Source organism: Atractosteus spatula, chromosome 4 (genome assembly GCF_055471065.1).
Source record: "Atractosteus spatula isolate fAtrSpa1 chromosome 4, fAtrSpa1.hap1, whole genome shotgun sequence".
Classification (NCBI taxonomy): domain Eukaryota; kingdom Metazoa; phylum Chordata; class Actinopteri; order Semionotiformes; family Lepisosteidae; genus Atractosteus; species Atractosteus spatula.
The window spans coordinates 17,152,199-17,166,146 of NC_142709.1; the positions used below are offsets into that span (position 1 = coordinate 17,152,199).

The 13,948-nt window shown below is 35.8% G+C and overlaps 1 protein-coding gene across 1 annotated transcript in view; it reads right to left on the reverse strand.

Moving 5' to 3' along the window:
* stxbp5l (syntaxin binding protein 5L) overlaps positions 1-13,948 on the reverse strand; it is a 261,129-nt gene that overhangs the window by 38,844 nt on the left and 208,337 nt on the right. The window contains exons 16-20 of the mRNA XM_088914500.1: positions 13,374-13,549; positions 12,380-12,505; positions 10,550-10,701; positions 8,614-8,685; positions 5,579-5,644 (exon numbers count right to left, since the gene is read on the reverse strand). Coding sequence (XP_088770626.1) covers positions 5,579-5,644; positions 8,614-8,685; positions 10,550-10,701; positions 12,380-12,505; positions 13,374-13,549 — 592 coding nt within the window. The remainder of the gene's footprint in view (positions 1-5,578; positions 5,645-8,613; positions 8,686-10,549; positions 10,702-12,379; positions 12,506-13,373; positions 13,550-13,948) is intronic.

The window sequence follows — 13,948 nt, forward strand, 5'->3', positions numbered from 1 at the left end:
ATTCCGTACTTCTGTCTCTTACAGTGAAGCTACTAAAGACAGTTAAGGAGAAACAATCCCAAACTCCAGCCAGTCACCTGGTCTCTAGGCTATAAATACAGGAATGTAGACTTTCCTTTTCCCTTTTTGCTCTGCTGACATCTTTGCCAATGCAGCAACACTTAGGCCCACACGTAAGGTTTTGCCAAATTCTTAAATCTCCATTTAATGAAAACGTTACTTGCTGGGTTTGCTTGTATTTTCTGAAATATAATTTAAACAAGTTATATAGTGTTATAAATGGCCAATAACAATGTTAAGGGCACTTATGCATGTTTCCATGAGAAAAAGTTTATCATTTGCTTTTGATTTTGTAACAAAATAATACAGTATAATACACCTGTATTTGCTTCAAATTGGTCAATGAAGAGAATGAGACAATACTTGAAGGTGGAGTAATATCGGCCTACAGTGACTTTCAAACAAATTCAGACCATTCATATAATGTTCCATTTTGTGAAATTATATGTTAATACTTATACAGTTTTGGAAAATTTTTAAAATATTGAATTCAAAATCTGAATAAAATTAAACTGAGTATTTCTAATGTTAGAATAAGTTAGAGTAAATGTCAACAAAGACTAAAGAGAAAATCTGAAAATTGATCTTGAGTATTTGGACACGTGAATTCAATATTTGGAAGCAATTACATCTTTTATATTCTTTTAGAGTAAGTCTTTACAAGCTGTGCACACCAGCCAGGTACAATATTTGTCCATTTGCTTTTGCAGATTTGCTTAAGCTCTCTCCAGTTTCTTGGGATTGCTTTTGGATAGCCATTTACAACTTTTTGTACAGATTATCATCTTGAAAGGATTAAAGTGAGACCCTTGACAGAACCCCTCAAATACTTTTACTTTCTTATTCTTAAACCACTACAGTGTAGCTGTGGATTATTGTACTGCTGAAAGGACAATTTGCACCCCAGTATTAAGTCTTCAGGAGATATGCCTGTTCTTTGCTCCACCCAATTTCTCTTCAATCCAAATAAGCTTTATTGTCCCTGCAGAGGAGAAGCATCCCCCTAGTATGACCATGCTTGACAGTAGGCATGATGTTGACTGGGTGATGTGCTTTTTGGTTTTTGAGCCAAAAAGTTCAAATTATGAATGTGCTGTTGCAAAACACATGTGAGATTTGAGATTGGTTTTCCACTCTGCAATAGAGAATCTGAAATGACAGGGATATTGCTGACCCATGGATTTTTTCTACCATCTCAGCCATTGAACTTGTAGTTGTTTCAAAGTTGTTGTTGGCCTCAAAGAAGTATCCCCTGCCAGTTTCCTCCTTGCCCAGCAGCTCAGTTTGGAGGAACAGCCTGATCTAGGTGATATGTTGCATCTTCCATTTTTCAAATATTAAGCAAACTTTGCTATAGGGATATTCAGGACTTCAATATTTTTTGCTCTTCTCAATCTGTGCTTTTCAGTTACTTTATCCCAGACTTGATTTGAAAATTCCTGCACCTAAATCAATTTAGATTTTCCACAGCAGAGGGTTTGATACGTATGTAATTAATATGTTTCTGTTTTTCTTTACTTATCTATTTACTTTTTTTTTCTTTGAATACATGGCATATGTTTCGGTATGCATCAAATATTATTTACTACTTTAAAACTATCATAACTGCCAGGTTCAAAGCAACAAAATGTTAAAACTCTGGAAGTTTTTAAAACTTTTGCAAACAAAATGAATACTGTGTAATTAACAAGGAAAAACTTACAGTAGACATGTTTTGAATGGAGATAAGAATAGTAGGATACTGAAATAAATGATGCTGTCAACAACACTATTTAGCTGTTCTTTTGGGACAAGGATTATAAATTGTTGATTGGGACTAATGAAGAACAGCTGTTGTCAACAGTTCCTTGAGGAGGCTTGCAGTAAGTCTTGCACACTCTATAAAAATATTATTAAGCGCAGAAGATGAGGGTAATACTTCAAAATGTTTCATGGCTTAGTCCACATACTTGACCAGATTAAAGCAGAATTTATCAGTCTATTTCAGATTTAATTCTGCTGTTGCTCTACAGCCTGCATCAGCAATATCATGGATATTATAGAAGTCTACTCATTGCTCTTCCCAATGCCTGAGAATATTCCTCTGTTTATACTTTTAATAGCTTTTCTCCTACGTAGCTCTTCTGCTAAAGTTAGTAATGTTAATGATACAGAATGAACATTAATTTAACATTATGATATTAAAAAATATAAACATTTTCCTACACAATTAATCAATGATTAATCAATTGTTTGCGACCCCTTCCAACTTTAGTGTTTTTTTCCACTTGATATGAACTGGATATTAAATACATTTAAAAGAAATCAGCTTTTAAATATAAAACCATTGCCTAGTAAGCAAGAACAAAAAAAACTTTAAAACAATAAATCATTTCATGCAGATTTGTTACAAAGTTTATCACTATGAATTGGTTAGGAGATGCTATAAAATGCAATTTTCTTTGTAGTATTGGTATTTCTGAGAACACAAGGTGAATATACAGTATGTTTAACACAGCCAGGCACAGTATTTTAGCTAAACATTTAGAAAATCAAACAATAATTTGATACTTTAGGTAAATTAATGAATAATGAACTGTATTCTTTTGTTTTTTTGTCAGTCCATTTACCATAATTTACATGTGTGCTAATTCACAAACTAAGAAAAGCTTTGATCTCAAATCTTAGTAACTAGAAATTCAGTAGCTCAAACCAGTATGCGTACCCTTTTAAAGGATCTACTCTCGCTGATAAGTGATCACAGTTTTCAACTTTCTCATCTCCTTACACAACAATATTCAGAAATTCTGCTCAGAGCAGACAATGTCACTTGCTCATGTCTGTACTAGGCTAATTAGCTAATTAGCAGATTAACTCTTCTCTGAGACTCTTCCTCTTCAAATTCAGAGCTTATCCATTATAAACCTGATAAAAGCTGCAAAATAAGTTGTACAAATGTAATTTTTTATGTTGCGGAGTTAAGTCAACATTAGTGCTTTAATTTTCTGCCTTTTTTTAATTCCACTCTTTGTACTGGTAGACATATCAGTCCTAGATACGAACGATCACAATTGTAAAACACTTCTTAAAAGGATGGTTGGCAAAGCCTTTTAAAAATCATACTGTATAATCTGATAAATGACTTGTAGAACTATTAAAGTTGTGATGGGATTTTGTATTTCTTTGCATATTTTAAATTTCCTTCACTAACAATCTATACATCCATCCATTTTTAGATAATTACTTAGTTCAATACAAGGCAGAATATACCCTAGATAGGATGCTGGTCATTAAAGAGCTAGCCTTATGTTTTTTTAATAATTACTGAAATCGACAGATGCACATCCATAAGTAAACAATTAAATACTTCAGAGCATTAGGAAACTATGGACTGTACACTGTCTAGCTCATATTGCCTTTGTACTGTGGTTGTCCTGGGATATTGTAAACCTGTATATCATTAACAACCAATTTACTTTATTTGTATTCATTTTCTAATCCTACAATAGAATTTGATGTGGACAGATGGGGTCCTGAACATTACAGAATTTTAAATGATGCCAGATCTACACATATACAAGGAAGTACTTCAGGTGGGTAGCTGCGTCAGCATGCGTAGGCTGCAAAATTAAACACAAAATAAAACACAACGTAATAGGTTGGTTCCATGCTGAAAAGAGAAGAAAGAAAACACAACGTTTCGGCCGTGGATCCTTCTTCAGGTCAACGTTTCAGCTCCATGGCCGAAACGTTGTGTTTTCTTTCTTCTCTTTTCAGCATGGAATAAACCTATTACTTGTTCCTATATTAAGGAAGCTATATGTAATTTATATGTAATTTAAACACTGCAGCTTTTATACTTGCATTGACAAGAATTCTCACCCCGATCATGTTCACTCTCTAGTGGTTGTATGTACAGTATCTGTGTCATTGACTATGAAATCCCTTTGCTGACCTTTACAGCTGTAAATGCCTCTTTGTGTTTTCCCTTTCTGAAATACATTCGCATGGCTGTTTAACTGCTCTTGCTTTTAGGGTCAATTTATAAAAGCACAAGAAAGTTATTTTCTGCCATTTTACTCATTTGTTCTGTGTTTGATCATTTAAAATCATAAAGGACTCAACTTAACTAAAAGCACCACTGTGCCCAGGAAAGCCAGAAGTAGACAGAGCTCCCCTATTCAAGAGAATAGTCCAATAAGGGTCATTTATGTCATCATCTAGAAGTGCAGTTTATTTTACACAGAACTTACTTGCATTGCTACTATTGAGACAACGTAGGAAAAGGGGAGAAGGTAATCTGATCTAGCCCACTTTGTTGCTGGAGGTTAATAGATTTGGGGTTTTCATTCAACCAAATTTTGAAAGGAGCCTTTGTTTCAGATTCCATAACATGACTGATAATGGTGTATTGCTCTTTTTCAAACCATCAAACTTCTGGCACTAGAAATGCATATACTGCTGTTAGAGAAAAAAAATATATCACCTGACCCATATCTAATTTTCAGAAAGACCAAGCGATAAGCTTCCAAAATTATACAAACCCAATGCAGTTTCATACGAACAGAAACTGGTGATAAAGATTGTAAAAGAGAGCAAGCTATTTGACCCATCTATCTTTTTAATGTTTGTTTGATATCTTTGAAATTATGTTCTTATAACTTTGGAGTTGAAAAACGTGTTCACAGAATTTTTCAACAGATATAATTATTGTCATTATAACAACAATTGAAAAAAAACATTAGTTTGCCTGACATTTTTCAGACATTAAACTCACATATACATATATACTGTATACAGTACTATATTATACTACCAGAAATTCTGTAATGATAGAAACTAAACAACTTGAGAGTTTTGCTGACAATTTTGGGACTACTGTATCAACTCTAGAATTTTGCAGAATCTGTATACTGATGTAGACATGGTCTTTCTTCTGCTTTTCAGAATGATACTAACCTCTGCTCGTTTCTTGGCAGCCCACACTGATGCAGCTACCCTCCTGTTACAATTTCACCGCTTAAAAGCTATTTTGAAAACAATAGACTGGAATCTATTTTTGAAATTGAAAATAACTAAAATTTTCATCACATTTAAACTTCAAGGGCGAGTTGCCCTAAATAAAGCCTTTAACAAAGGAACCATTTTTATATTCTAATTCACAGAACTGCAAAAAAAATAAAAAATAAAAGTAATTAATAAATAATTACCAGTAATTAATTCTCTTTATACGTTTAGCTACACAAAGGCCAATTATACACATACAACACTCATTTTCATTGCAATCCGCTGTACTTTTGCTCTTGAAATCTGTGATTGGCAAGTATTTGTTTATAGGACTGAATATTTTGCATGTTCATAGCTCGCCAGAACTGGTTTCTTTATCAAGCAGCAATGAAAGCGTACCCTCTCTGGACCAATAATGCAGTATGCCTCTTGAAATGTTTAGCATTAGAATGTACTGGTCAGTGATATCACAGTGACAAATGACACGATTCAGAACTGTACAGACTGCCTTGCATGGCCAGATTTCCATTACCTGAGGTGGGGGACTTGCAGCGCTCCAGCTCTGGGGCTACAGGGTTGTCTGACAGCTCTGTTAGACCTGCAGCATAATACAAAAGCAATACATCTCAGTCATTTCTGCCAGTCCTCCTCTCACAAGGTTAATGGCTTCTCATTCTAGCACATTTTTTTCCTACTGTAAACTGAGGCTGTTGTTTTTTGGTTGGTTGTTGATTTTCTCTGCTGTGTGGCTCAGGCACACACACAAGTGAGAATCCAGGGTCTCACAGCTAACCCCCGCAGAGACATAAAGTCAGATTTTTGATAGTATACACAGAAGGACTGAATGGACAGGTAATAAGATTTTCTTAAACTAAAATCTTTTGCTCTTGGTGTGCCAATTAAACCAAACTGCTGAAATTGTATACTCTGTGTAGCACCTCTGCTTTTGCCCCAGTTTACGTGGCCTATGTGAAACAATGATTTCATCACAGTCTCCCCCCTACCCACAAGGTGGTCCACATTTTTGGGATGCAAACATGCAGCAAGCCAAGAAGAAAAAAATACCTTCAAGAAGGCTGATACAGCTATGTGTATCTTGCGGCTTAACAAAAATACATTAATTTATTCCAAACAGACAATTTCAACAGCAAACAACTTATTTAAAGGACGTATGGCCAACAAAGCCAAAGAGTTGTCATTACACATCTCGTTTGTTTTCATATCCAATTTTTCCACATTCTATAGAGCAGCGAATCTGAATTTTCTAAATGGGTCTCTCTCTAGGCGCAGTGCTGTACCATGTTCTGTGCTTGACTTTCCCTTGTGAGTAAGCCAACTTCATTGTTCCGCTGTTACTCAGTCACCCTGGTTGGGATGAACATGCTACAATTTGGGTAAAGAGACAGACTGGATGGCATCTTCCTAAAGCATTCGAGATTGAGCTGAAGACTGTGAGTAACTTGTGAGAAATTAGTGTTTTCTCTTTTTAGATGACCATATGACCTTTTCAATAGCCTGCCAGGCTTTTGTTGACACATTCCACAAAAATTGCATTACAAACCTATCTAAACAGATACTGTAGTATCTGGACATACTTTAATTTTCATCATTGTTTTGCATGAATTTAGAGTCTAGATAATAATCTAAATCCTTGCCCTGCGATGGACTGGTGCCCTGTCCAGGGTGTACCCTGCCTTGCGCTCATTGCTTGCAGGGTAGTTTCTGGCTTCCTGCGACACCGTATGGTATAAAGCGATTTGGCAAATGACATGACATGACAATCTAAATCCATCTCACATAAGCATAGCAAAAATAATACGCCCAACAGGGGCTTAATGGTTGGCATTTCACCGCTGAGATACAGCTACTTTTGTTGTTTGTAAGGCTGTATTGAGTGTGGGAGGGACTGCTCCAGGAATCACAGTTGAGTCAGGTATTATGCATATAGATGATTACTGCCGAAGTCTTCTTTAACACTGCTGTGCTTTAGTGGAGGTGTTTTAACCATAATATTTATGTAAGAATTAGTCACTCATAATCTGTTTCTTTTCAGAAATGGCAGTGCATTCCCAATGTTAATAGCTCCATGTTTTATATTTCATTCCAAAAATAATTCTGGAAGAAAAATTGGGCAATTATATAAAACCTGAACCTCTCATCAACCAGAAAAACTTGTATATTGCTGAAGTGAAGGACCAGGAGCATGGGTGATAGGGACAAGGAACATGTACAGTACAGTAGGTAATGTGGAGACATAAGGTCACACAGACTGCCCTTAAATTCACACTTTCAGAAACAAGCTTTCAGAAATCGAGCTGGCACATGTGGTTCCAGATCAGATACTTTGAGATAAGACCGTTTTTCACATTATGTCTAAATTAAACAGAAATTTGTGGAAAAAGGTCAGATCATAATTTTGCTTTCCTTCTGCTCTTCTACCTTTATATTTAGTGCTTATAGAATGTCTACACACCCTTTTAATGTGGCCAAATAGCCTAAAGTCAAGAAAAACTAAATCAGAATTTAGTTTACTTTTATTTATACATTGTAACACACAGCCAACAAATAGACAAATATTCAAACATTCAGAAAAGTAATTAAAAATTAAGATCTGCAAAAATGGGTTGGATACAGTAATTGTATCTTTTTGCACAGTGTATCTTTAGGTGTCTTCCTAAAGTTCTGTCTTATCTTTATCTTATCTTTAGAGCTTCCCATTGTGCCTGTGTCCCGCACTCTTCTTGTCACCCTACTGACACCACTGCAGCAGCTCCCTGGTTCACTCCTTGCAAAAGCAAGGGGGCACTTGATGAGCCTTATTCTTAGGGTCAGGCTTCAGTTAGGGAAGTTACACTAAACAACCTCTAATACTGTATACTTTGTCTCTGCAGTGCATTTATTAGTATCCATCCAAACTAGTGTTACGGATGATAATTTGGTTTTGTACTATATGTTTTATTATTTTGATCTTATTTTGCAGTTATATTTAAACCTGGTTTTGCCCTCTTACAATTCACAACTTCCTCTTTCCTTGGCATCTGTATTTATGATAAATTCTTCAGCAATCTGATGAGTAGAACATTTGGTTGGCCAAGAGAATAGAACAATGATGTAATTCTACTTTTTACATGAACATTTATTTCAGTTTAGGGGCAATATTTAAGGCTCAACCTGTATAAAAAGTAACTGATCTGGGGCCAGTGGACAATCCAAGTTGATCCACTAATCCTATAAAAACTGCCATGTCTAAGTCAGCATTTCTATAAAAAAAGTTTTTCCTGCAGTCTTCTGTCTGGATTAAAACAGACACCGCATGAACTTGAGAAACAGAAGTGAGGAGCATGGGATGTACCATTTACGCAATATTTGTGTTTATTATGGGATTAAAGTTGACAAGTATGATAGTTTGAAGTCAATTTATTTTTACTGAAAATGGACAAAATACGCAAATTGAAAATTAGTTGGTAAATGCTTATGAAAGAAGCAAACTATCAATAAAATGACAAATAGACCGAGCAGCTACACCACCCCCCCCCCGCCACACCCCTGTTTTGAAGGCAGACTTACTTTGGTAAGATGTACGGATCCGTTTCTTTGAATCTGAATAAAAGTTAGACAGGCCGCGCATGCAAGGGTGGTCTGTCAGGCATGCCAGAACATCAGCACCATCAGAATGGAGAGGGAAGAGAGAAAAACAAGCCAGAAGTGAAAGGAAGGTGACCCCAAACCTGCCCCCTTTTTTAGCCTCAGGGAAATCTATGCGTTTTGGTTTTGCTTTTGATACTTAGTGCATATTCCAATGTTTCACATTTGCTGCTGTCTAGACACAACCAAATAGAAAAGAAAAACTTTATAAAAGAATTTACTGTACAGTGCCTCTGGTACAAAGAAAATATCACAGTAGGAGTTCAGAAAAACCAGAGACAGCACAACCATGTAATAATGCACTACGCAATCAATTTGCAATTGACTAAATCATTTAAATAATGTATCTTTTATATTTTCATATGTGCTAAATTTAAGTTCAAGGTGTAATCAGACATAAAATTATATATAATAATATAATATATTAATAGAATGTAAAGTAAAAAAACTGCTGAAGTTTATTTTTCTTCTCTGGTTATGTACTGCTGTAACACAAATTATTCCTTTCCCTTAGAATACCACAAGAATAATGGACTGTACAAATGTCATATGGCATTTCAACATTCTTTTCAGCTACAGTATTTATCCATGATAATGTCAATTTAACCCCTAAATAAATATTCATGAGGTATGATTTAAGTTCTTCTCACCACTGGACTAGAAGTCAAAACTAAAACATTTCAGAAGAAAAAAAAACTTTTAATCCAGGGAGTGGATTATGGAAATAACAGAAGTAAAAAACAATAGTTCTATGAATTAAAATATTTAAAATAAATTTACAAGTTATGTAGAAAATATTCTAGTGGTATTCATCGTAACACTAATTCTCAGTCATTATGCAATGTTACCTACAGTTTTACCTGAGGCTTGGGTCTGAAAGTCATGAATCGTGAAAAAATGTGACAGCACAAACAAATTACCATTTTTCGTATGAGTTTGATCTGAAGGTTTAACAAAATAAACTTTGGAGACTAACATTAAGTAATCCATAAAGTAACATTTCAAATAATATAACATTAAAATGTTTATTTTATACTGTAAATGTACTTAATAATACTTCAATCAGAATATATTGTTAAGTACACATAGTACATAGTGTGTATTATAAACTTTTGTAGTAATGCAGTCTTAATGAATGCTTAAAAATCTGTGCCTTCTATCCACGAGTTTTGGTACAATACATTATTAAAACTAATAATGAATAACAAGATACTAATAATACCATTACACAAAGGAAAATATACTTTAAATGACTGGTTTATGCATTAGTTTTCACTACAATAGAAAAATAGCAACCTGAATGATCATATCTATTATTTAATCTCAATGTCTAGACTTCAAAGATTTGTTAAACTTTAATAATAATAAATAATTTGTCCTTCCCGCAAAATGCAGCAATGTTGGTTCATCCTCAGTTCTTTGTAAAATTGCTAACAAACCATTTATACTGTTGTGGCTTATTTCATACAAAGATAAGCAATTTTACACATCATTGAGATTTCAACCTGTATTTTCTTGCTACTGAGAGAGCACTTAAATGTCCTCAAAATACCTCTTAATCCTGTTGTATTTTATAAACCCTTAGTTTATTCTTTTTATAGCAATGTGCAGCCATCATTGGCATCAATTATGTGTCTTTAGTTCGTGTTAAAATCATGCACTTATCCTTGCAAAAGAGCAATAATTTATGTGGAGCTTGAACGTATGCGTGCAGACGGAGGAGTCGCAGATTAGTAAAAGGAAACTAGCTGAAAAGGGCAATGTGCTCAAGCAAGGGAAAAACAGAATACATGCAGGGATGCCACCTCAGACTGTGGTGAGCAGGCAGCCAGCATGCTTCTGCACATCTCCTTCGTACCTGCTGCGAACTGCTTGCTCTTTCGTGGGGAGCGGGTCAGCCGCTGGTATGGGTCACTGGAGCCATAAAGGTCAAGGGTCCCCATGCTGAGAAGAACTGTCTTCTGAATGAAATCAACCACTGCAAGGCCATTGCAATTTCCAAAAGCCACCCTGCATCAACAAAGCCAAAGCACGCACATCCAGGACACATAGAGAGAACATGAGCCTTTAACACACAGTCATTGCTAAAATGCCAAAGCTTTCACCATTGCAAAATGTTATGCAACAACAATACAGTAAATCACAGGTAACATACAGTAAAGCCCAGAAAAATGAAAACAAAGCAAATAACTTCATAGGACTTTATTGGATCGGTATGCAAAAGTCTAGATTGTCAGGAACTCGTGTCACATTCTAGCACCTGAACACCTTTTTAAAGCAACAGCTGGCACTTAGAAGGAGACATTTAAGAAATATACAAGAATTCCCCCAAATACCCAATGAGCTCTCAAAAGCTTAGTTTGGCAGCTTCTGAAGAAGACCTGCTAAAAGCTTGTATCTTACCACTTGAATTTCAATTATCAAAATCTATTACGCCAATTTATATTATAATGCCCATTTTTATGCCACCAATTTGGATACGGGGATTATTATTTAGCTTTGCTCTACATTCTGATACAATCCATCCAACCAGTCCAGAAAAGAGGGGAGCATACATTGAAAAATGTGTATTGAAGCCATCTGCCACCTTCTCTACTGCAAGCCTGTAACACAAACAGCAGGTCTGACATGCCAGGCTGAGTACTGCCACCGTTCTAATTGATAACATCAGAGACTTTACTGTTGTCTGACCGGCCACAGCTGTGGTTGGCTGAGAATTCCCCTGCTGAATTCAAGACAGGCCAAGTGTGCCCCACTCCCTGGAAATCCCATACTACAACTGGCAAAGAAAGGCGATGGCTATTCAGGAGACGGCTCACATTTTCAAAAGAGCCTTAATCTACTGCAGGTGTTCTATTAGTATTTCAGTAGTTTAAATATCCTCAAGATTAAATAAAGAAGTAACTGAATCAGACTGAGTTAGTGGTTAATTCCACTTGGCTCAGGGATTAACAGCCTGACCTCGGGAAGAAGCCGTCAGAAACAATCCCACTTGCTGGGATGAGTCTGTCTACAAGCTGCTGTAAGGGTTTTGATGGGGTGGAGGGAGGCATGTGAAGAGAAGAATATTCAGATGTGTTTCAGAAACCTGATACTCATTCTTCGGTGATGGGGAATGAGTGAGGTTTGGGAGTGCCCTTCTCCCAAACCTACAGTTAAACTCCATTTAACAAGTATAAAACAGAATTTAAAATAAGATCTCAGATGTGACAGTTACTCTTAATGGACTTCGTTGAGCAATTTAAGAGAAAGGTTTTACATCAAAAGTGTTTTTCAATGACATTTTGTGTGTAATAGGAAAATATAACATACAGTATAAGTGTTCTGTGATATTGACCCTTTTACAATCATACTGTAATTGTAAATATAAAAAACAGAGCCTCAATACAATTTTTGAACTCACTGTATTTAAAAACAAGGACTAAGAACAATGTTAACAAATCCATGCTTCTTTGAAGAAAAAGCTGCATGAGATCCTAGGATCAATTAGCTAGGATCAATTAATTTTCAAATTTCAAGATGGGCCAAATCACCTCCTCTAATTGGTTGCCTTTCTTAAAATAGTTTTAGAACTCATTATTTAAAGAAAATCCATGTTAACAAGATCATTTTAAAACAAAGTCCTAAATATACTTAGTAAATTCTCATGCATGCATTTTTATTCACTGCCTTTGAGAGCATTACTTACAACCCATAGGCTGAATTGATATCTAGACTTGTTATTTGTTGAGGAGGTTCTCCATCCACCCACACGAGTTGTATCACCAGCTCAGCTTGGTAACCAGGAGGCATCCTCACTGGTCGCGTCTTCACCCTGTCAGTTTAAAAATAAACATGTACAAAATAAGCAAAATACAGCATAACAACAAGGTGACCTACTCATCACACAGCCTTATCAGGACCTCTGAAAATATGGTGCTTGACAGATGATAGGTGAAGGGCTATCTGTGATGACAAAACTCTGTGGTGTGTTCTACCATGAATACTATGTAAAATCTGAATTACAAATTAAAAAAAAAATGCAAAGCAACATCAGCTAGTCCACAGCTGATCTTGGCTTAGAGGTTATCTGATCTCTTAAAGTGGTATCAACTTTACCTACTGTAATAAACACCTACAAGCCACAATAACATTAACTTGTACTCTTAACCCAGGGCTGAGTACGGTACCTGTTTGAATAAATCAAGAAAACTGTAAAGGAAAAGGAGATCAGTAGACTATTTTGCAGGAAAGGTTAAACAAATATCAAAGTATAACACCATGTTAATAGAAGATAGTTATTTTTTCCATTGCGGTTGGAGAACTTGGATGCTTGGAAACACATGTAAATTTATTTCTATTTATGCGATTACAAGGGTGGTGGTTTGAAAGTAAACAAGAATGTTCAGTTATATCCAGTATGCTGTTTATTGATACAAATGGATTAAAATGGGAAACTCAACCCTGGTGTTAGTGTGTGCGTGTCTTTGTCTGTGTCTGTGTGGCCTAAAGATGGATTGGTATAATGTCCAGGGTGGATCCTGCATTGAACCTGTCATTAGCTGGGATACTGTATGCTCTGGCTTCACCATAACCCTATTTTGGATAAAGCAGTCAGAAAATGGATGGATAAATGAACAGATGGATAAAAAAGAACTGAGAGCAAACACTTTCAGTAAAAATACACAACAGGAGATTCTTACTTCAAACATGGAATGTTATCCTTTATTCCCTCTGGAGTAACTGTCCCGGGGCTTCCTGGAAGAGGCTGGGTTTTAATACAAGGAGACTGGGAGCTCTGTTCTGGGAAATTAGTGTTGGTCTCTGCTTCTGGAGAAATTAAATCCTCCACTTCATATTGCAGACGCACTTCCAGTGACTGCCAAAGAGGAAGCATTCACATTGTTACATGGCAAACATTGAAACACCTTTTTTTTCTGCTTAACACCTTGCTCGCCACATTATTTTTCAAATGCCCTGTAAGTACAATTAAGAAACTTAAGATGTAAAATTACCAAAGTTCCATGAAAATGAACAATAAGATGGAGCTTTGCTTGTTGTTCGCCGAGTGACTGAAGATAAGAAGGATCTTATGTAACAACTACAAAATACTCATGTAAGGCATATCCTGATAAATGCACGTACTGTAATACCCATAAACAAGACTACAGACATAAAGATGGGGGCCACTATGAATATGCATGTAATGGAAATTATTACAGTATCATTTACAAAACAACAAGTTTAAAGTGACTGAATCTGCTTCTTTCAGACTAGT